Source organism: Aedes aegypti, chromosome 1 (genome assembly GCF_002204515.2).
Source record: "Aedes aegypti strain LVP_AGWG chromosome 1, AaegL5.0 Primary Assembly, whole genome shotgun sequence".
NCBI classification, from domain to species: domain Eukaryota; kingdom Metazoa; phylum Arthropoda; class Insecta; order Diptera; family Culicidae; genus Aedes; species Aedes aegypti.
Genome location: NC_035107.1, coordinates 255,373,923 through 255,398,364, shown reverse-complemented (window position 1 = coordinate 255,398,364; position 24,442 = coordinate 255,373,923). Strand labels below are relative to the sequence as shown.

Sequence of the window (24,442 nt, the reverse complement as noted above, 5' to 3'; positions counted from 1 at the left end):
AGGGGGATGGGTACCGTGCAAAAAAAAGTTCTCAGTACAAAATTTCAAAAGTAACTCCATTTCTCGACGTGTCTTAGCTTAGCTTAGCTTAGACTGACTACACATATCAATGGTTGCTATTCCGTGATTGACCGAAGTCAGTGAAAATGCACAAAGAATCAACTAGAAGTTCGGCTGGGATTGGCCATAATCTTCTTCAGTGTGCATAATTCAGTGCCTCTATTTATAAAGGGTCAATAACGGCGCCGGCCACGTCCTTGCAGTCAGGTGGGATTGGGGGAAGGAATGTTAGTGTGTAACCTTTGCTATTTGGAAACCGTGTTTGCCTCTGCATCTCCATAAAGGTTACTGGGAAGGATGTTTGTTAATGGGGAGGATCGTTGGGTCAAAGGATTCACTTTGATTAGTGATTAGACCATGATAAATAGTTTTTTGTCAAATATAAATATGCTTTTATGAAAATATAATATTTTCATTTGATATGAACAACTTCTATGTAAAGGAAAATTATGCCGACACTTGAGGTGACGAACCATTCAAAGTTTGTTGAACAATCTAAATGTAACATTCCTACAGCTGTCAGGACGAAAGCATGTGTTATTATATTTTACTTATTTGAAAAGAAACAAAAACTCGATTGGCTGGAACATCATAGAACACTCTTATTCTTATTCCGACACTTACAGTGGCGAACCATCCAAAGTTTGTTGAATAAAGTGAACCTTTCGCAAGTCTACACTTGTAGTGTCGAACCATTCAAAGTTTTTTTTTATAATTACAAAAATGAAGATAAAAAGAAAGGGGTGATTTGAAAACAAAAAAAAATGTTAAACATAAATAGGGTAAATTATGTATTTTGGACAGGCTAAGGATATGTCTGGAAACGGCGATCGATTAACTGCATTAGATACTAATATTTTATTACGTAATGTTACTTATATGCTTAATGTGCCATTGTACTTTGAGTTTCTGGGAAGAAAAAGCTTTCGAACTATAGTATTAGCTTCCAAAATAGCGTTTTTTGGTGGCCTGTCTGTTATACATTTCGGACACCATATATACATTTTGGACACCCTCATGTGAATATAATTTGGACAGGGGCGTTATCTCAATATCCATACAATGGTTTCTTAAAAAGACGATCATAACATAAAATGTTAAGAGTTTAGAAGTGACTTAAGCATTTTTTTCGCTAATTGGATGTATATATTATGATAATCAGTAATTTCATTTAATGCAAGCAAATATCACCAGATTCGCGAAAAAACGCCTGCAAGTATGCATGCATGGTACATTCCAGTGTGTTTCATCAGATGGCCAAATTATATCAACTGAACAAAAACCATAATCTATTTTGGACATCACCTGATTTATGCCTCATATACTCATGTTAAGATTTTAGATAAACTTAGCTTAAATTTTAGACATGTTTTATCATGTTGCCACTTATAAACTTTTTATGAATGTCAATTCTGAGCGCTATTATTGCATTTAATGTATGTTCTTGAAATGCACATCCTCTTGCATTCGTAGGTTTCACAGGTGTTCTGTTGATACAATTTACAATTTTGATATTTTTGAAGCCAATTTGTAATTGTTATGAAAATGGTCATCATTAATAAGTAGCATAGTGTATTAATAATGCAATACATGATTTCCCGTACATATATTCCTCGCCATCTCATTGAAAATGAGCATAGAACGACTAGCCTGTCCAAATTATATGCATGTCCAAATTATATAAGTTATCCTAATTCATGAATAATTAGAGTTTATGTCGACACTCACAGTGACGACCCATTCATAGTTTGTTGAAAAATCATATTTACGTCCTACCGTTGTATCGATTAAATGTGCAGTCATACATATTTTATAGATTAGAAATAGTAGCATGAAACGAGCTCACCAATTGATCCATCATCCTTGACTGAGCAGCAACAATCCACATACAGCTTAACTCGTTTGCTCGGCTATATAAAAGCACTCAGAGAAAACAGTCGCACGATCCGAGAGGGAAAACAACTGACGACTGCTCGGGCTTTCTTGACGCACTGCCAAGGAGCAATCGTCAAGGTCGAAGACAAGGTATTTATAAGGGAGGTAATGCAATCTGTAATTTAGAGCATTCCGCCATATTGGAAAAATATTTGACAGCTGGTAAGTTTGTGTTGCTCCATCAGATCAGCAAGCCTTGACTTTTTCCCCTCAATTTCTATTTTGTTTCGTGAACGTCAATCACAGCCAAGTGGAAAACTTTTTACTTTCAATTCGTTTTAAACATATCCTTAGAACCAGTGGCGATTTGGTTAGAATGAAAAACCTTCATTGGACCAGTTGACCCGTAAAATCAAAAGAAATAATTCATTACAATGACAACATGAGAAGGTTGGAAAAAGATACAAACAACTTTAATGAAAATCACATTCGTCATTTTTTCAGCTGTCCTTTTGTCGTCGACATAAGGGGCGATCCATTAATTACGTAAGACAATTTTGGCGGTTTTTAGAACCCCCCTCCCCCCCTAGTAAGATTTTTTGTATGAAAATTAAAAATAATTTGTATGGCGCGTAAGAAATCTCAAACCCCCCCTCCCCCCATAAACCCTTACCTAATTAATGGACGACCCCTAAATAGAATAAGGACCTCTGGGTTTTGAAGAAAAATATAATGAAGGTGTACTCATTCACACAATACTGGTAATTTTAAGTTCCTTTTCTAACAGAGAGTTTTTATTCGTACACTTTCAACACAATTCATAAATACCACTGGAATTTCACGGGAATATCACATTTCTCCATAATAGCAAATGATTGGTTTGCTCAAATTCCCATCTTCAAAACGCACGTTGTGAAGAAGCATCTGGAATTGATAAATTTAATTAGTTTTATCTAGTACATATTATTCACACAGTTGAAAACCGGAAATTTCGACACGCGAAAACGGATATTATCCAAATCCATGCGTCGGAGCTACGTCGGACAAGGTGCGCTGTGTAACACACCAGATCCGCTGTTCAGCGCACTATGCCCGACGTTAGGTTCGACGTATAAATTTAGGGAAAAATCGGTTTTCGCGTGTCGATAGTTCTGGATTTCAACTGGAGACGCGATAATATCCTCCGTAATTGAAACGGTCCTTTTCGAGCCGAACGAATCTTGAGCTGCGCTACGCAATCGCCTGTGTCATCCTCACATTAGGAATGTTTTATTTCCAATTAGTTTCTCGCGTGGTGGAATACCAGCATCCTGAAACAGCACAATTGAATTATTACTTAGACGTAATATAAGGAATATATTTATTTTTTACCTGTATTCTGAAGTTGTTGCTGGTATCTGCAGAAAATGTTCCTTTTGAATTTTCAACACGTAATAATAAATATTATGGCACTATGGAGACGATAGCAACCGATGGAGGGGAAAATTGCATTAACAAACTCGCCAGCTCGCCGACTCACCAGCTGTCATTTTCCTCCCCCCACTGTCTACCACTCCCCGCATCCACTGACTGCTTAGATTGCTGTACCTGTACCTTAAAGGTACCTTGGTCGAAGATCAAACAGAACTAACCGATCGCGGAACTTTTTCACTTCACTCGACCGACGCGCGATATGTTTGATCCTGCCCTCGTCATCCGCTCCCGCAGAAGCAAGCGTCAAGGTCGAAAGATCAAACAGAACTCAGTAACTCCATTTCTCGACGTGTCATGCAAAAATAAGGTTTTGACGAAAAAAATGTATGGACTCTTTTTTTGCACGGCCGTGTAAAAACAGAATGGGGTGTACCGGGATTCCCACCGAAATCCCAGGATTCCATAGAATACATATGAAAATGTCAAAACACCTTTCGAAATATTGAAACTCACATCGTGTGCCCACGATTTTAACTCTAAAGTAAATTATTCCATTCAATTCAGCAATCTCTAAGCATGTGTATAAATGCATATGCAACTTCTGAAGCTTACTACCAGTAGCTTTGTAAATGCTATACTTCATAACAACGCTTTGTTGATGGTATGTTCTGTTGGCTTGTAGTAAAGTAAAATGACTTTACTAGGTATATATTATTTATACCGCCCATTGTATTCAGCAATCCCAACTTATTCTAAAAATAATTATTTAATAGGCAAATGTGCACCTAAGGGAAAACTGCTAAAACACGGTGATAATATCATAAAATATATGATTTTAACGTATCAGTCGATAGATTTCAAATCCTTCTATTATTCAAATGCATTAAAATCACGATTCATTTGAAATGTCCCTGCAAAAAGCCTTGCACCAATAATAGGAACACTGTTCCCTTAGTGGAGGTATGTTTTAAGAATGGTTCCTTTAGTGGCGTAATCCATTTATCTCTTATTTCTTACCCTCCACTATGGGTACTGATGCACCACTATAGGTTCATAGGAGCAAAAATTTTAAGCAAAATAATTGTTTTAAATAGTTTTACGTTTAAATTTCATGCATATTATTCGATTACTTATATCATTTTCGCATCGTCCATCACAGAAAAATATCATATAATCATTTTTGCAATTCGATTGCGTATCGGCTTACTTTTTATCAAGGAAATGACCTACATAACAGCCTACTTTTCCTACCGATACAAACAGTGCTGAAAAGTGTTACTTTTCAGCACTGATAACAGTATCGAAAAGTAGCACTTTTCAGTTCTGTTTTGGAAGTTACCGAACCGGCGTCGGATCACCTCCATACGTCATTTATTGAAATGCTGTGATTTTCTTAAACCATTTCTGATTCTAGGATCCGAATCCGATTCAATTCGGTTCGTCAAATGGGTGTAGAATCAGAACTTAAGTTGATTCTTCATCCATTTGACGAACCGAATTAAATCGGATTCCTAGAATCAGAAGCTGGTTGACCGTGGGGATTCTGAGTCTTGCGGAAGTAGAGGATTTATGGGGTCACTATATAAAAGGACGAGAGCGTTATGGGGCGGTTCTTGTAATGTTGGCAATTCAGCATTTCCAATATGGTTGAAAATTCTAAGCGGGGCGTCCTTACCTGGTCTGTCTTTAAAAGTAGAATCAGCAATGAAAGTGTGAAAATTTATGACAGTCATTCCACAGCCTACCTGATTGAGAAACACTGAATTGCTACAACGCATGGATGGTCATGTGGATATTCTTGAAATATCCCCAAAAATCCATCTTTACCGGCATTTTTCGTTATTGCAAAAAATGTTGTATGCAACTCGTTGCAAAACTTGATTTTTTCAGCACTCGTCGTATTTATCCAACTCGGCGAGCCTCGTTGGATAAATGTACGACTCGTGCTGAAAAAATCATCATTTTGCAACTTGTTGCATAAATAACTATTATTACTGCGAAACATGCCAAAACACACTACCTCCACTATTGGAGCTACCTCCACTAAGGAAGCGTTTGCCCTAATGAAAGAAAATAAATAAAAAGTAAAAACTAAATGAGGATATCTAAAATGCAACGTCATATATGGATGTCCTCCGATTCGGGTACACTCCGGCCTTCTCGAATGCAAATCCGAAGCGAAGCCGAAGAAAGCGCAGCATAAATTGTTTTATGCTGGCGCATCTGTCACTTCTTATGCTCTATGAGCGACGTTTACAGATTAAATTTCTATAAGGGCGAATTTAGTTTGATAAACAGTGATTATAAATTGCAACAAATTTTCCAGTTCACTGTTGAATTTGGAGGAAAACAGCCGTAATGAAGTCATTGAAAATGTTCTCATTGTATAATCTAGTCTAAAGAAGATGTTTTTCGTAAGAGTGGGCTATTAAAATTCCCAACAGTAGAGACACATCATTATTTACCTGAGTGAACTCGTACTTTTCCCGTGTTAATCTTGATTTTTATGTCGCTTCTGTTTTGAAGTTTTGGCTGGCAGTCGAGTCGTCGTGTTTGTGCTTTTATTATTCGTTGTTTTTTTTTCCTGTGCGAACAAAATCGTCCATATTTACAAAGAGACCATAAAGTTTCAATTGGAAGGGTCGTCCCCAGTCGAAGAGATTTTCTGGACACTCGGCAGTGATAAACCGTGCTGGAAATGGCGTCTAGCAGTGCCGGAAGCGGCGAAAACAGTAACAACAGTACTAGCAGCAGCGGATGGTACCCGCAGGTGGTTGAACCGAAGCGGAATGGATTGGAGACGAAATCCGCAGGGGCGCCGGATTTTGAGGAAGAAATATCGATGGCTTCGATCGTCGGTGTCTCCAGCAGTGATCATCGATTCTGTCGGTTGTGTTTGTCTAAGGAGCAACAGCTGAAGCCGCTGTTTCCCCCGAGTGGAACTCCGGATGAGGCGCTACTGAAGAGGATTCTTAATTGCCTCACCATTGCTGTAAGTAGATAGCAAGGATGGGATGGGGCTTTATTGATTTTGTCATTAGGAAAAAATTAAAACTTTAGATTGTCTGTTTCGAAGGAACGTAAATTTAATTTTAAGTCAAACCTCATATTTTTAAGAGCCGTTTGAGCTGCAAACTTAATCGATTGGTCACAATCTGAAGGTGACCATCAATTAAGTTTACGGATGTTTGGCTCTTCAGATTTGTGCTCTTGAAAATTTTAGGTTTGGCTTCGATTCATCTTCACATTTAATAGTAGAATACTAAATTCGTTTTTCTCATCTACTTGGAAAATTTGATGTTATGTTCCAAGTTCTAGTTAGTTTATCAATTGCCCAATTTTATTTCACATATATTCTCTTTTAGCTCACGTTCGAAGAAGACTACGATACGTTTGTTTGCCGAGTCTGCGTCCAAGAAGTGTCGAAATTCTTCGTCTACAAAGAACAATGTTTGGCGAACGATGCCATAATCCGCGGGCGCCTCAAACCCGCAAAAGTCAACTACTACGGTGGCGAACAAAAAACACAACCTCCGGACGAAGACGAAGAGGAGCAAGACTTTGAACCCATAGATTCCGACGAATTCGACATCCCGGACGAAGAGGACTACAACACACAGACGGATAGCTCGGCAAACTTCTACGAATCGCCCAGCGTCAGCTCAGGAACCGGTCTTGCATTGGAACCATGGAGGATGAAGCCGCTGCCCAAACAACGGGCGCGCCGGGAAAACGTCCAGGACTACTATTACGGGGGATACCGTTACACTTGTGCCACTTCCCGTGCCAACGGAAAAGTCCACTGGAGGTGTATGTACAAGTCGAAGCTCAAATGTCGCGCTGCCATTCTGGTTTCTCCGAACGGAACCATCAATACCGGATCACATCGCCATAATCATCAGCCAGACAAAAAGAAACAGGTCCCCAACGTCGCAGATGGAACCATTATAGACGTGCACACTGGTCAGAAAGTCACCTACAAGATGATCACGAGCCATCGAAGTCGCATCCACCAAACGCAGATGATCTGCAATGGGTACAAGTATCGCTATGCCAGGTCCACCCAGAAGCAAACCACCTACTGGCGATGCATGAAACACAACGGCAAGGAAAATTGCAAAGCGATTCTCTCGTTCCGGATGGACTTCAGTGCGTGCTCTTCGAACGGTCATCCGCACAACCACCCGGCGCAGTACGACATGAGCAAACCGCTGCCAGCTGTCCTGGATGACGAACCTCAATTCCCGGAAGAAGAGATCCGCAACGGCAAGGAAACATCCACGGGTACGGCGAAAGTACTTAAAGGTCACAAAAAGAACGTCATGGTTCACAAGGGGTATGAATTCGGCTTCCCGCGCATCGATCGGCAGTACTCGAGGTGGGCCTGCTTCAAGAAGAGTCTGTTCAACTGTCCGGCCAATTTGATTACCAACGCCGCCGGGAGGGTCATCAAGGAGAGCGAGTGGGCGCATAACCACGGACCGGATGTGAGTATAATGAGATCAATGTTTTTAAACAAAATTTCCAGGATTTTCTCCAACGATTTGTCCACTAACTTTTCCGCCGATTTCTTCAGTTGTTACGCTCTATTCGATCTTTCGATGATTCCTAGGAAACCCACGAAGGTTTATACCAGTTTTTTAATACGTTCAAATATTTCTTCAGTTGTTCCCCGATTTTGTTAGTTAATTTTTCAGTCATTTTATATTATTTCCATGAACGATTCATCCACAGTAGATTGGCCCAGCCAAACATACGTCACACTCGCATTTGTTCATGTTTGACGTTTACACACTACCGCCCTCTGTTGGCCTGTCGGCCAAACACAAAAATTCCGATCTAACAGAAGAAGTCATTGAAGGCATTCGCTACGGTGGGACTATCAGTTGTTAGATGTCCATTGACAGTTAGCTTCACGTTCTCTGTTGCCCTTCTGTCTCGGCCTAGGATTTTATTGATGTTCTTCCAGGTGTTTCTTTGATTAGCGGTCGTGAATAAGTTTCTATAGTAGCTCTTCTTAGCATGATCTTTTGCCTGTTGCACTTTCTTGGAGATATGGTCCAATAACTCCTTGCAGCAAACGTTAGCTGGATTACGCCTCCAATTCCTCAGAATGTTTTCCTTGATTTTGATCAGTTTCCAAACATCGAAAGACATCCACGGACAAAATCCCTTGATTTTGGCTTCTACACTAACAGTTTTTGAAAACTGTATCTTCAACGTGTTGTAGGTGTTCAGGACGAACTGTAGTCTGACCTCAGCACTTCCATTCGGAATATTAGTCATTGCATTTTGAAATGCCATATTCAGTTTGTGATTGAAAACAATGGTTTTCTCTAGATGCAGTTTTTTAACGGGTTTTTGTAGTGAGAACGTAGATACCATGCCCACACAGTTACGGATCACCCACAGTGTCGGATCACTTTGGCGTTCAACATCAGATAACTCGCTCAAAACATAAACGTTGACGTAAAACATATTTTTCCCATGTTATACTATTTGTCTTCTACCATTTGAAATGTTAAGCACAACATTCAACCGCTAAATAATGGTGTATTTGACAAATGTTTAGTTGGTACTACACAGCTATCGTTATATGGTCGTTTTGTGTAAGAAGTGCCGTCAGCATTCATAAGCTCCCACAGGTGTTAAAATTCAAATGTTATAGCATAAAATATGCTCGTTCGCTTCGATTTAGTATGAATTCATCTTTGGAAAACATTTTTCTTGATTGTTGATTCTAAATACCGAATATTAGCACTTCTAATTAGTGATCCATAATATGGACCAGGAAATGATTGTTTACCACGGTTATGGATCACTTCCAAAGAATGTAGATTGCTGCCATTTTAAACATTGGATTCGACATTTTCAGACAATAGCACTAAGGATAAAACTAATAAAACATCAAGGTTTGTAAATTTCATTTTTTAGCAGACAAAAATGGGTGGAAAACTTGGTGTGGAGCGAAACCAGTACATGTCTCAATTACTACAATGCAGTATCACAAAAAAAATGGCATTTTCCCCTTGTTTCCAGTTCTAACACTGCTTTTTTTTGCAGTAATAAGTGACACATTGTTAACTTTCGCCAAATCATGCAATATAGATGCATTGAGTTGAAAATCTCTTGATTTTGCGCAGTGATCCGTAATATGTCACAATTTGATCCATAATATGAACATTGATCCATAATATGGTTTTCAGAAACCGATACAATTTTTATTTTTTATGCAATCCTATGTAAATATTACACTCAAAACAGTTTACTAACCGAAGTTCCAATTTGAAACGATTCAATTCGTGCTTTTTAAATTACAATTTTACGTTTTCCATGTCGTTTTATTGAATTTTATAGGTTGGACTCCACACTAGTTGATCCATAACTGTGGGGTCATGGTAGCACTAAGCAATGTCACTCATATCAGTGTAAATTGTCTCATTAGTTACTAAGTTTTGCAGTGATTCAGAACATATTGTGTGAACAAGTACATTGCCACTAGACGGTCTTGTAGGGTAGGTGTTTGTAATAGAGACATTATAGCAGTCTAGGAGATTTATATATTCATTTACAATGCGACATCCAGCACGATTGGTTGGGATGTTAATATCACCTATGATGATGGAAGAGCCACAACGTCCTGCTGCCGCACAGATCTGATCCATGTTCGAAAAGAATGATGACAAGTCAAACGATGGAGGTCGGTATATTGCATGTATATGGAACGGTGATTCTCCGATGTCAAGGCACGTGTTGAAATCCATTGGTATGTTCATTAGCTATCTCATCGAATGAAATTACTGATCGAACAAACACTGCTAAACCTCCACCCTGGGAATCAGGCCTACACGAGAAAATACTCTGGTATCCGCCGATGTTGTACAACTGCTGTCGATCCGATTTCACCCACGTTTCGCCAATTACTATAACATCAATTACTCCCGAATACAGTTCTAGTGTTTCTTTAAGCCAGTCAAACTTGTTTATATTATCCATTCCTCTTATATTAAGTTGCAATACTTTCAGTTGAAAATTAACTACAAGACTACTGTTGAAGTTTTTATTTAGTTGGGCAATAGAATCAAAATAATAATTAGTCACATTTATTAAGATCAGTTTAAACAAATACAAAGAATAAGAAAATTACTAATTAGACATGTTAACGTTTTGGCTGCGGGATCAAAGGTGGTGATGTGTCAGACATGTTGAGCACTCTTTTGAGGTTTGTGGGCTTTAGACTTGCCAGTTGGAGTTTGCTGGTGATCTTCTCTATTTTCGATCCGTCCTGCCTTTTCAATAGTATCTTCCCGTCTCTTCCTGGCCAGATGTACTTGATCTTCAGTGTTTCCTGCAAGCTTCCTGTAGTAGCTCTCTTCCATAAACCGTCAATTCATCTCGAATAGTGACCGTCCGTGTAGAACCGTTGTAAGCCGCGCATATGTTGGATGTCAGCACAGTTCCATGGGCACGTTTACGCTGGAATAGTTCTTCTTTTTCTTGTTCTGAATTGAATGAAACGAGGATTGGAGAAACACCATTTGTTTGTTGCTTACCAATGATACGCCTAGCAGAAACGATCGCAGTAGCAGAGTTGAATCCACACTTCAGCAGCTCGCACACCTTTGATGCTAATTTAACGGTGTTTTCATTTTCAATCATTGGTACCAGATTGTAATCTTGTGAATATATGTATTATAAAAAAAATAAGAACAGAGTAAATTACTATTCTTGGGCACTCTATGTTTAAGGTGATTGAATAAATTAAATTGAAATTCACGGAAAAAACTCTTGATGAAACTCATATTAGTTGTAACCTTTTTATTTAATACAAAACCAGTAAAAAAGTAAAATTATTTAGAGTAAACGAGCAATTTAAGGCATGCGCAAAGTTAGGCACATCATGCGCAAAGTTAGGAACAATTCAGATTTTGTGCGCAATGTTAGGCACAAGGTGTTGCATCACCTTTTGCATTTTTTTAATTTTTTGTGAATCATTTTTATTTTTTTTAAATCACGCGTTCTACTGAAGGGTTAAAAGCCTATCGTTGGCAGAAGTTTGAATAAAAAATTACAAATTTTAGCCTTATTTGAAGCAAAAATACGATGATAATTTCTTAACTGCGCAAAGTTTGGTGCGTACACGGTAGGCCTAGCAGCACAGCTTTTTTAACTTTGGCTGCTCTTTTGGCTCTATTCAGATCAACTTCAAGGCGATCCACGGTTCCAGCTAGTTCGCCGCACGTCCTTGCCACGCCTTCAGCTCTATCCGGATTTTTGAGTTTTCGGCCTTCACCTCCCCTACTTCTTCCTTGAACGATTTGAAATCCGCTTGTAGATGGTCAAACTGCTCAGCCAGAAAATCTTGGGACCTCTCTATTTGCTTGCTAGTAGCGACGATTTCGGAGATCTGTTCTGCCCCTCTTTGCACAACAGTCCCATGTTGGAAAACGACAAACTGAGAAAAAGACGATTGAAATGTGGAAACAATTTCGCTCCATTTTGAGTCTTTATTTGGCCTAAAATGTGTTAAATTGCTACATATCACTGCACACTGGTCCAGGAAGCTAATTTAGGCGGACATGAGGTTTTCGTCAAGATTCATAGATTTTAGAGTCATAGTTTATTCTGAGAATATGTTCAGAATTTTCAGTACTACAAAATGTACGGAACAAAAAATTTTTTTACGGTGATCGCAAGAGTGACGTATACGCCAACTTTTTTATTTTAACGAATCGTAAGTTGGTATGTTCAGCAAAGTTGTAGCAAATGATCATAGAAACAACTTTGCCGAACAAACTTTTTCTCGGTTTTGCTTCAGAGCCGAGATAATTAAGTATTTTTAATAAAAAATAGTTTTTTGCTCTTAAGTGTTTTATATTTTAGTTTTATTGGCCTACTATGTTCTACAAAGTTTTTATACTTATCATTTGCTACAACTTTGCTGAACATACCAAAGTTGTATTTCTTATGGTTTTCATGTTATTTGAGTTTTTCATCTTAAAATTAGCTATTTTGTATGCCTTGTATCTCAACTATGAGCACCTCAAAAAAATATATCTTTCCACCAAATGATTTTGCAGTCTCTTAAGTACCTGTGAGCAAAATTTGGAGAAGATGATATTTTTCTATCTCGTTTAAAATCGATTTTACTAATAGACGATATGAGATAAATCCATATTTATTGAATATTCCTACATGTTCAACTCACAAAAGTCATGGCTACCTTAGCATATCAAACCAAAGGTAACACGTGTATTTATATAGAAATATAAAGTACATCGTTTTTCAGTTGTTTTCGATTAACTTGAAAGCTTCTGCAAGAAATTCATCGTCTTTTCCTCTACCAGTATTTAATCTATTCCTAAGCAAGATCAACGGGTTGAAAGTCAACATAAGCCGTATAAAATACATATACAAAATTTACAGTCCGATTGAATTCTGTGGCATGATTTTCCCAGAATCTTCTGATGGATTCCACGTTTCATGTTTTTCTTTGGTAACGCGGCATGCCGGATAACACCACTTCCGTGCAATAGTTGTAGACGTATCAGTAAGTGTAACAGCATTCTAAAGGATCGCCACGAAAAGCCCTCAAAGAAAGGTTAGGGCTGAGACTGTACGAACCTCTTCCAGTTGGTAGGAACTCAAATGGTCGTAACACGGCATGCTGCTTTTAACGGGAAGTAGATATTGTGTATTTCTTTCACTACTGGACTGCGAAGTGCGGCCTCATCAGTCCGAAAGTGTGAATAAAAGTGAGGGATTGCATTGAATCCTGTTGGTGTCTGCAGAACACTTATTCTTCGATTTACGAAGAATAAGTCTCCCGAAGACACCTACTCGATTTGATTCAATTGCGCACTTTTGTTAGCGTTTCCACTCTTGTAATAACTTCTTTTCACAGATCTCAATCATTGTAAAAGTAGTCAACTTTAATCGGAAGATTAACGAGGAGGCATTTGAACAGTTTTTGTCAGAAACGTACTGTTAGTATCGCCAGTTCTACGATTGGTATGTACTCTCTCCAACGGTGCAAAAACTACTTTCGCATAGAGTGATGTTGTCCGGCATGCCGTCGAAGAAGCATAAAAAATGCGGAATAAATCCATCAGAAGATTCTGGGAAAATCATGCCACAGAATCCAATCGGACTGTAAATTTTGTATATGTATTTTATACGGCTTATGTTGACTTCCAACCCGGTGATCGTGCTTAGGAATAGATCAAATACTGGTAGAGGAAAATACGATGAATTTCTTGCAGAAGCTTCCAAGTTAATCGAAAATAACTGAAAGACGATGTACTCTATATTTCTATATAAATACACGTGTTACCTTTTGTTTGATATGCTAAGGTAGCCATGACTTTTGTGAGTTGAACATGTATGAATATTCAATAAATATGGATTTATCTCATATCGTCTATTAGTAAAATCGATTTTAAACGAGATAGAAAAATATCATCTTCTCCAAATTTTGCTCACAGGTACTTAAAAGACTGCAAAATCATTTTGTGGAAAGATATATTTTTTTGAGGTGCTCATAGTTGAGATACAAGGCATACAAAATAGCTAATTTTAAGATGAAAAACTCAAATAACATGAAAACCATAAGAAATACAACTTTGGTATGTTCAGCAAAGTTGTAGCAAATGATAAGTATAAAAACTTTGTAGAACATAGTAGGCCAATAAAACTAAAATATAAAACACTTAAGAGCAAAAAACGATTTTTTATTAAAAATACTTAATTATCTCGGCTCTGAAGCAAAACCGAGAAAAAGTTTGTTCGGCAAAGTTGTTTCTATGATCATTTGCTACAACTTTGCTGAACATACCAACTTACGATTCGTTAAAATAAAAAAGTTGGCGTATACGTCAATCTTGCGATCACCGTAAAAAAATTTTTGTTCCATACATTTTGTAGTACTGAAAATTCTGAACATATTCTCTAAATAAACTATGGCTCTAAAATCAATAAATCTTGACGAAAACCTCATGTCCGCCTAAATTAGTTTCCTGGACCAGTGTGCACTGTTTGTTGAGTACACGAACAAACCTAATAAATTTATTTTGAATTCAAGTTGAAGATTTGCCTAAAATGCACAAAAATCGTAGCGAAACTGTTATGCGATTATATACAATATAATATACTCGTTCGACAGCTACTAAAACACTCATTGTTATTAATGCACTGGTTGTTTCATTTGCTATTTATGTTCTTTGGTCGTAAAAATTTAGTTATTATAGTACAGTCAACTCTCCGTAACTCGATCTTAAGGCGACTATCGAATTAGGGAAATATCGTGTTAAAGAACACAAATCAGGGTATGGTTAAAGGGACCATCGAGGTATCCATGAAAACCCACATTTACTATAGTGTATACACATTTTATAACTCGATATCGAGATACGGAATAGCGAATTACATACTAGCCGTAATGTCCATGTATGTCCATGGATGAATCACCAGATAAAAAAAACATCGTGTAATGAATGATTTCTCAAAACACACGCTATGATGTGGAATGCGCTTACAGTCATGAGTCCCAGTCATGAGAGACCCAGATGATCATTTTTTGGATAATGCGGAAATGGAATCCGATGAAAATGATTCGAGATGTTCCAGAACAACCTAGCTAATCTGTTATATGGGAGATCCAGAATGACGAACCAAATTTTTCAGGCAACTTCTGTAAGCCTTGACCGCAGATCTAAAATACAGTGGCTCGTGGGATGTGCCGAGCCAAAGTCTTTCTGTATTTTCCCAATAAGCAGATGGAGAAGACGATGTGGTTGCTGATTGTTTTTATATGGAAATCTTGCATTCGCATTGAAAAGTTTTTATTTTGCACACTTACAAGCAAGTACTCCTTAAGTCAATTTTACCAGTTATCGAAAAACGCAAAAATAAGTTTTTGTTCGATATTCCTGAGCACCAGCAAAGAATCATTACAAAATTTAAATAAAAAATGTAGAATTAACTTAATTTAATTAAATTTTTTGTTGCTCATTTGTTTTTATTCCCCCTTACCACCAAAATGGTTACCTACGGACATAAAAGAAGACATATTTACAGGGTGGCCACCGAACCGGGAAAAACGGGAAAAGCGGGAAATAGACGGGAATTTGAATCCACCGGGAAAAAGACGGGAAAAACCGGGAATTTGAGAAGATCACCGGGAAAATAGTTTTGAACGAACATCTTCAAGCTGCAATTTACAAACCAACCTCCAAAATAAGTTGTAGATAGCAGTTCTATTTAATGTCATTGTTATGAGGCATCCGTAATTTTGAACAAATATCTTTCAAACAGTAATGATCTAATTTATACTATGCTTCGACATATTTCTTAAGAACGTTCCACTTTTTTTTAATAAATGTTTCAAAATATTTTTGTTCTCGCATTGTCAGAGTTAAGTTTTGATAAAGGCCCATTTACGATTTCATAATGCTCAAGCTTTTACAGCTCATATAAAATGTATAGAATATCCATACAAAAAGCATCACAAGAAGTTGAGTGGATGTCAAAAATGATAATTTTCGGTGTTATCAAAATTGTGAATGAGCCCTTAGTAAGTGCTTCTACATCCTTACATCCTTGTATCATACCTTCGTTAAACTTATTTGCTCTCTACAGAAACTCTTCATTTTTATGAAAAAAATTCCAAGGATTAATAATGAAATACTGTCAATTATGGTAATGAACTACTTGGGCATCGTGATGATTTTGCTTAGGCACCTGGGGCTAACATTGAAACTCAGCAGTAAGGCACTTAAGACGATTATAAATTAAAGCCAAAGCTCGAATATTCAAGAACACGAGTCTAGAGAACCAAACAGCGCTCTGAGCTGAAATTTTGATCGTTTGGTCATCACCAGAATGTAACCAATCCATCAAACTTTAAACGCGTACGGTTATCAGGTTCTCTAGATCTTAAAACTTGAACTTTAAAATACGAAGCTTGGCTTCGTTTTTAAATCACCTTAAGAGGCCAACCAACAAAATGGTTTTAGAAGCATTCAAAATAAACCCCTGCCGTGCCAAGAGTAGGTTTTTTATTAGCACAATAACCATCTCTTTTCCATGGTAGCTTCAGAGCTTCATTGATTTTCAACGAACGCGAGACAAATCGATTGAGATGAATTCTATGCAATAGTTTTCAGAATAAGATTTTATATAGACTAGACTTGAATAGATTAGTCAATTTGTTGTTCCAATAGTGAAACTATTGATAAACAATCAAATTACAACCAACATGTTTTGACCCGATTTAAAAAAGTTCTCTTATAAAAAGGATTTTTGATATAGAAATATTAAATTAAAGTCGTGGGAAAGAAAGGGTTAAAAACCGGGAAATTTAGGTGAAACATACCGGGAAAACCGGGAAAAAAGCGGGAATTTCAAAATTGAAATTTGATGGCCACCCTGATAAGCGAAAATTTGTAATGCATCGTAATTGAAAATACATAATTATGTGTGATATCCACTAATTTAAAAATATTTTCGAAACAACGTGAATACATGACATTTCTAATGTCGTAAGCAAGTGTGTATTAAATACATTCAAATCTCCATGAGTCGATATCTGAAGGAATCATAGACTCATGGAAACATCGATTCATGGAACAGAAATGCTTTGGAAAGCTGTTTGAGCGAATCATAATAGTTACCATGAAATTTTGTTTAAGTATGGTTCCATGAGTCGATATTAAGACATAGAACATCGACTCATGGAGATTTCACTGTATAATTGATTTCCCTTTACTTCGCTACACATCAGTGAATAACTAGTAGTATCGAGAGTCCGAATGTAGTACTAGAAGTGGTACCCATTCTGAGCCCGATTACTATACGGACTTTGATGTGACTGTTATGCGAATGATGTTATGATGTGATTGTTTTCAAGATGGGACAACACAAATGGGGTTTGTTTTTGTTCAAGTTAGGAACAAAGGCTACTTTTTTAGCAGTTTTTATCGATCTTCTGGCGATGTTGAGTTGATTTATACAAAAAACGCAAATCGGTCAAAAGTCGCCATGGGACTGTTATGCGATTATGGGCAGTGTTGCTGTGATTTCTCTAGCACAGCACGAAACTTATCCGAGTCCTGTTTCACCTCATTCATAGCCTTCCCAAGCAGTTGCAGCTCACGGATGATATCGTCGTTTGTTGCCGTCTGTTTGCTTCCTCGTAGACACATCTCGCAGCACTCCACTGAGCAGAAAAACGGTTTGCTTTTTGCGCTTGCAACTGCACTTCCGTACAGTTTCTTGCATCGAAAATGAGCACATTTGCCACAGTATGAACATTAGAGTGATGCAAATTTTGAAATGTTTGCTCCCCTATGCTTAAACGATTTTAATTATGGTAAATAGCATCCTCCCAAAGTTTGAGGTGATTCGGAAGAAATTTGACTGTGCACACGCCATTTGAAGTTTATATGGAGATTACTATGGAAAACGCCAATCTTTTGTGTTAAGCCCTCTATCTCTTCGTCATAATATTTTATGGGAAAGTGAACAAATTCTTCTAATGTGAAATCCTCCCAGCTACAACTTTGCCGAAGACCACTTTTTGATTGGACCTCAGGATAAATTGTTATTCATCATCATAAAGTTGGTTTTCATGTAGCATGCTTCTCCAACTGTTCGGCAGGCAACAGTGGTGCTCCTGGCGGGAAGAATAGATCAAAGTAATCCAGGCTACTATGTTCTACAGCAAAAAAACAGTGTTGCTCTGAAAGTAATTGAATGATCATCTCAGCATGATTAAGACTTTGTTTTCAATAGTAACAAATTATCCTTACGTCCCATCGAAATGTGGTCTTTGGCAAAGTTGTAGCTGGGAAGTTTTCACATGAGATGAGTGTGTTCACTTTTCCATAAACTATTTTGACGAGCAGTTGGGGGACTGAACACAAAAGGTTTGCCTTTTCCATAGTAATTTCCATATAAACTTCAAATAGCGTGTGCACAACCAAATTTCTTCCGAATCACTTCAAATTTTGGGAGGATCATTTTCATCATAATTGACATCGTTTAAGCATAGGGGAGCAAAAACTTCAAAATTTGCATCAGTCTAATGAACATTCGATCAATCGCTGCGAATCCTTCTCTGCTTTTTCACAAACATAGTAGAAAACGTCGTTTTCACTTTCAGACATCATTCAGACCATATATTACGCGATGGATGGAAGAAATTTTGTTGTGAACAGTGGAATGACGATATGAAAAACAATATCAACCAAACGACAAAGCCTCAAGTGTGTTGATGATTGTCGGAGTAAGCATGCGAGTACATCACAACATGCGTCGGAGTTCAATGTGGATGAATAGATGATATATCAGCTTACGAACGATACATAAAATACCTTATTTTAGCAAATTCAGTTGTGAAATTCTTTACATAGCGATGGAGACCCCAGCTGTCTTGTCTTAACTTTCCACTCGATATCGAGATACGGAATAGCGAATTACATACTAGCCGTAATGTCCATGTATGTCCATGGATGAATCACCAGATAAAAAAAACATCGTGTAATGAATGATTTCTCAAAACACACGCTATGATGTGGAATGCGCTTACAGTCATGAGTCCCAGTCATGAGAGACCCAGATGATCATTTTTTGGATAATGCGGAAATGGAATCCGATGAAAATGATTCGAGATGTTCCAGAACAACCTAGCTAATCTGTTATATGGGAGATCCAGAATGACGAACCAAATTTTTCAGGCAACTTCTGTAAGCCTTGACCGCAGATCTAAAATACAGTGGCTCGTGGGATGTGCCGAGCCAAAGTCTTTCTGTATTTTCCCAATAAGCAGATGGAGAAGACGATGTGGTTGCTGATTGTTTTTATATGGAAATCTTGCATTCGCATTGAAAAGTTTTTATTTTGCACACTTACAAGCAAGTACTCCTTAAGTCAATTTTACCAGTTATCGAAAAACGCAAAAATAAGTTTTTGTTCGATATTCCTGAGCACCAGCAAAGAATCATTACAAAATTTAAATAAAAAATGTAGAATTAACTTAATTTAATTAAATTTTTTGTTGCTCATTTGTTTTTATTCCCCCTTACCACCAAAATGGTTACCTACGGACATAAAAGAAGACATATTTACAGGGTGGCCACCGAACCGGGAAAAACGGGAAAAGCGGGAAATAGACGGGAATTTGAATCCACCGGGAAAAAGACGGGAAAAACCGGGAATTTGAGAAGATCACCGGGAAAATAGTTTTGAACGAACATCTTCAAGCTGCAATTTACAAACCAACCTCCAAAATAAGTTGTAGATAGCAGTTCTATTTAATGTCATTGTTATGAGGCATCCGTAATTTTGAACAAATATCTTTCAAACAGTAATGATCTAATTTATACTATGCTTCGACATATTTCTTAAGAACGTTCCACTTTTTTTTAATAAATGTTTCAAAATATTTTTGTTCTCGCATTGTCAGAGTTAAGTTTTGATAAAGGCCCATTTACGATTTCATAATGCTCAAGCTTTTACAGCTCATATAAAATGTATAGAATATCCATACAAAAAGCATCACAAGAAGTTGAGTGGATGTCAAAAATGATAATTTTCGGTGTTATCAAAATTGTGAATGAGCCCTTAGTAAGTGCTTCTACATCCTTACATCCTTGTATCATACCTTCGTTAAACTTATTTGCTCTCTACAGAAACTCTTCATTTTTATGAAAAAAATTCCAAGGATTAATAATGAAATACTGTCAATTATGGTAATGAACTACTTGGGCATCGTGATGATTTTGCTTAGGCACCTGGGGCTAACATTGAAACTCAGCAGTAAGGCACTTAAGACGATTATAAATTAAAGCCAAAGCTCGAATATTCAAGAACACGAGTCTAGAGAACCAAACAGCGCTCTGAGCTGAAATTTTGATCGTTTGGTCATCACCAGAATGTAACCAATCCATCAAACTTTAAACGCGTACGGTTATCAGGTTCTCTAGATCTTAAAACTTGAACTTTAAAATACGAAGCTTGGCTTCGTTTTTAAATCACCTTAAGAGGCCAACCAACAAAATGGTTTTAGAAGCATTCAAAATAAACCCCTGCCGTGCCAAGAGTAGGTTTTTTATTAGCACAATAACCATCTCTTTTCCATGGTAGCTTCAGAGCTTCATTGATTTTCAACGAACGCGAGACAAATCGATTGAGATGAATTCTATGCAATAGTTTTCAGAATAAGATTTTATATAGACTAGACTTGAATAGATTAGTCAATTTGTTGTTCCAATAGTGAAACTATTGATAAACAATCAAATTACAACCAACATGTTTTGACCCGATTTAAAAAAGTTCTCTTATAAAAAGGATTTTTGATATAGAAATATTAAATTAAAGTCGTGGGAAAGAAAGGGTTAAAAACCGGGAAATTTAGGTGAAACATACCGGGAAAACCGGGAAAAAAGCGGGAATTTCAAAATTGAAATTTGATGGCCACCCTGATAAGCGAAAATTTGTAATGCATCGTAATTGAAAATACATAATTATGTGTGATATCCACTAATTTAAAAATATTTTCGAAACAACGTGAATACATGACATTTCTAATGTCGTAAGCAAGTGTGTATTAAATACATTCAAATCTCCATGAGTCGATATCTGAAGGAATCATAGACTCATGGAAACATCGATTCATGGAACAGAAATGCTTTGGAAAGCTGTTTGAGCGAATCATAATAGTTACCATGAAATTTTGTTTAAGTATGGTTCCATGAGTCGATATTAAGACATAGAACATCGACTCATGGAGATTTCACTGTATAATTGATTTCCCTTTACTTCGCTACACATCAGTGAATAACTAGTAGTATCGAGAGTCCGAATGTAGTACTAGAAGTGGTACCCATTCTGAGCCCGATTACTATACGGACTTTGATGTGACTGTTATGCGAATGATGTTATGATGTGATTGTTTTCAAGATGGGACAACACAAATGGGGTTTGTTTTTGTTCAAGTTAGGAACAAAGGCTACTTTTTTAGCAGTTTTTATCGATCTTCTGGCGATGTTGAGTTGATTTATACAAAAAACGCAAATCGGTCAAAAGTCGCCATGGGACTGTTATGCGATTATGGGCAGTGTTGCTGTGATTTCTCTAGCACAGCACGAAACTTATCCGAGTCCTGTTTCACCTCATTCATAGCCTTCCCAAGCAGTTGCAGCTCACGGATGATATCGTCGTTTGTTGCCGTCTGTTTGCTTCCTCGTAGACACATCTCGCAGCACTCCACTGAGCAGAAAAACGGTTTGCTTTTTGCGCTTGCAACTGCACTTCCGTACAGTTTCTTGCATCGAAAATGAGCACATTTGCCACAGTATGAACATTAGAGTGATGCAAATTTTGAAATGTTTGCTCCCCTATGCTTAAACGATTTTAATTATGGTAAATAGCATCCTCCCAAAGTTTGAGGTGATTCGGAAGAAATTTGACTGTGCACACGCCATTTGAAGTTTATATGGAGATTACTATGGAAAACGCCAATCTTTTGTGTTAAGCCCTCTATCTCTTCGTCATAATATTTTATGGGAAAGTGAACAAATTCTTCTAATGTGAAATCCTCCCAGCTACAACTTTGCCGAAGACCACTTTTTGATTGGACCTCAGGATAAATTGTTATTCATCATCATAAAGTTGGTTTTCATGTAGCATGCTTCTCCAACTGTTCGGCAGGCAACAGTGGTGCTCCTGGCGGGAAGAATAGATCAAAGTAATCCAGGCTACTATGTTCTACAGCAAAAAAACAGTGTTGCTCTGAAAGTAATTGAATGATCATCTCAGCATGATTAAGACTTTGTTTTCAATAGTAACAAATTATCCTTACGTCCCATCGAAATGTGGTCTTTGGCAAAGTTGTAGCTGGGAAGTTTTCACATGAGATGAGTGTGTTCACTTTTCCATAAACTATTTTGACGAGCAGTTGGGGGACTGAACACAAAAGGTTTGCCTTTTCCATAGTAATTTCCATATAAACTTCAAATAGCGTGTGCACAACCAAATTTCTTCCGAATCACTTCAAATTTTGGGAGGATCATTTTCATCATAATTGACATCGTTTAAGCATAGGGGAGCAAAAACTTCAAAATTTGCATCAGTCTAATGAACATTCGATCAATCGCTGCGAATCCTTCTCTGCTTTTTCACAAACATAGTAGAAAACGTCGTTTTCACTTTCAGACATCATTCAGACCATATATTACGCGATGGATGGAAGAAATTTTGTTGTGAACAGTGGAATGACGATATGAAAAACAATATCAACCAAACGACAAAGCCTCAAGTGTGTTGATGATTGTCGGAGTAAGCATGCGAGTACATCACAACATGCGTCGGAGTTCAATGTGGATGAATAGATGATATATCAGCTTACGAACGATACATAAAATACCTTATTTTAGCAAATTCAGTTGTGAAATTCTTTACATAGCGATGGAGACCCCAGCTGTCTTGTCTTAACTTTCCACTTCCACGCAATCCTCCACCGTTTAGTCAGTATTTTCGTTATATTAGCTATTTATAGCGGAGCACTATGAAAGCAACTGTGTAATGAAAATCCAGGGCTGACTTCAAAATCAAGATTTTGAGCGAGATTTGTTCTAAGTGTTACGTCTGTTTGTCTGTGGATTAACCATTAAAAAAAAGTCCCTTAGGGTTTGTTCACAAATTTCATAACGCTGCAAATGGTCATTTTCGATACCCACCCACCCCCTCGTAACGCATTTGTATGAATATTTTGCAAATTTTGTATGAGCCGTAACAGCCTCACGACACCCACCCACCCCCTCTAGCGTTATGAAATTTGTGAATGGGCCCTTAAATAGTTCCAAGAAAGATTACCACCGTCACAAAATTTTACTTTCACAGCAAGTCCAACGATAAATCTAAGGCTAAGGTCCAAACAAGGATCGAAAAGGGATCAATTAGTAATGAAAGTGACACTAAGAACCAAGTTTTTGAATCACTTTGAAATATTTTTTGGTAGTAATATTCGTACAGCACGAGAGTTCGATACGCATTGTCTAAAATGCTTCTTGTTTGATTCTCAACAGGATGACTACGCCAAGGAAACGATAATCGAAGGGTACATGACGGATGCCCGGACTAGTGAGCAGGTTTACTACAAATTGATCCCGGGAAAGCGCGGCCAGCGGTTCGTCCTGTACAAAGGCTATCGCTACTCGTCGGATCGCTTTATGAGCGATGGCCGCATGGCTTGGAAGTGCACCAAGTGCAAGGTGTTCATTGTGATCGAGGGGCGTTTTGGTTCGTTCGAAGATCGTGGTGGCGAACATGAGCATCCCGCCATGGAGGAGGACGATGATGCGCTGGATATGGGCTCGTGTCTGCAGGAACTGCCCGGGATGGAGGGCGAACAGGATCAGGAAGAAACTGAGGGAGCCGAGGGGGACATGGAATTTGGGGTGAAGAATGAAGTTGATGACGAGTACGGAGAAGAAGGGGATGATGACGATGAGGACTTGGAGGATGATCAGGATGCATTCGCCAGCGACGAAGAACAGTTGATCATTCCGTAGGAAGTTTTCGACAGACTGTTAGAGGTAAGTACAGATATATCTACGTATGAGAGTCTGATTTCCGTTTGATCCAGTCATTAGTGTAGTAAGTCATGGACATTTAAGCCAAATTTGCTGTATTCGTTCGGATAGTGACCGTTAGTGAACCAGGTGGAGCTGGTTATAGTTGTAAATATTATTGATGGTATGTTTTACAATTGAGAGACCGATGTTGTTATTGTATATCACGTCCTGTATTAACTCTACCTAGCAACGTATATGAGAGGGAATGATGGGATCCTAACAAAAGGCGGACACACGTAAAGCGGGTTGTTTATTGACTTCATAGTGGCGTACGATTCGGTGGAAAGAAATGAGCTGTGGCAGATAATATCTGAACATGGTTTTACGGCGAAACTAATTAGACTGATACGTGCTACGCTGGGTGTTTCGAAATCAAGTGTTCGGATTTGAGAGTTTTCTTTGCAAATTGACCAGTTGTGCATGTGTATATCGTGCGGAAGGTACTAAGGTACTCTATGCCC

General features: G+C 37.9%; 1 protein-coding gene and 1 long non-coding RNA gene across 2 annotated transcripts; one reads left to right on the top strand and one right to left on the bottom strand.

The window, feature by feature from the left end:
* Positions 1-2,710: 2,710 nt before the first annotated feature.
* Positions 2,711-3,478, bottom strand: LOC110674656. The gene is made up of 2 exons (XR_002499071.1): positions 3,307-3,478; positions 2,711-3,245 (listed from the first exon to the last, which is right to left on the bottom strand). It is a non-coding gene; the product is annotated as an uncharacterized LOC110674656 (long non-coding RNA).
* A 2,364-nt stretch (positions 3,479-5,842) lies between these two features.
* LOC5576359 lies at positions 5,843-24,121 on the top strand. The gene is made up of 3 exons (XM_001656047.2): positions 5,843-6,340; positions 6,714-7,835; positions 23,433-24,121. The coding sequence occupies exons 1-3, from the start codon at positions 6,047-6,049 to the stop codon at positions 23,916-23,918; spliced, it is 1,902 nt and encodes a 633-aa protein (XP_001656097.1). The 5' UTR covers positions 5,843-6,046; the 3' UTR covers positions 23,919-24,121.
* Positions 24,122-24,442: the final 321 nt, after the last annotated feature.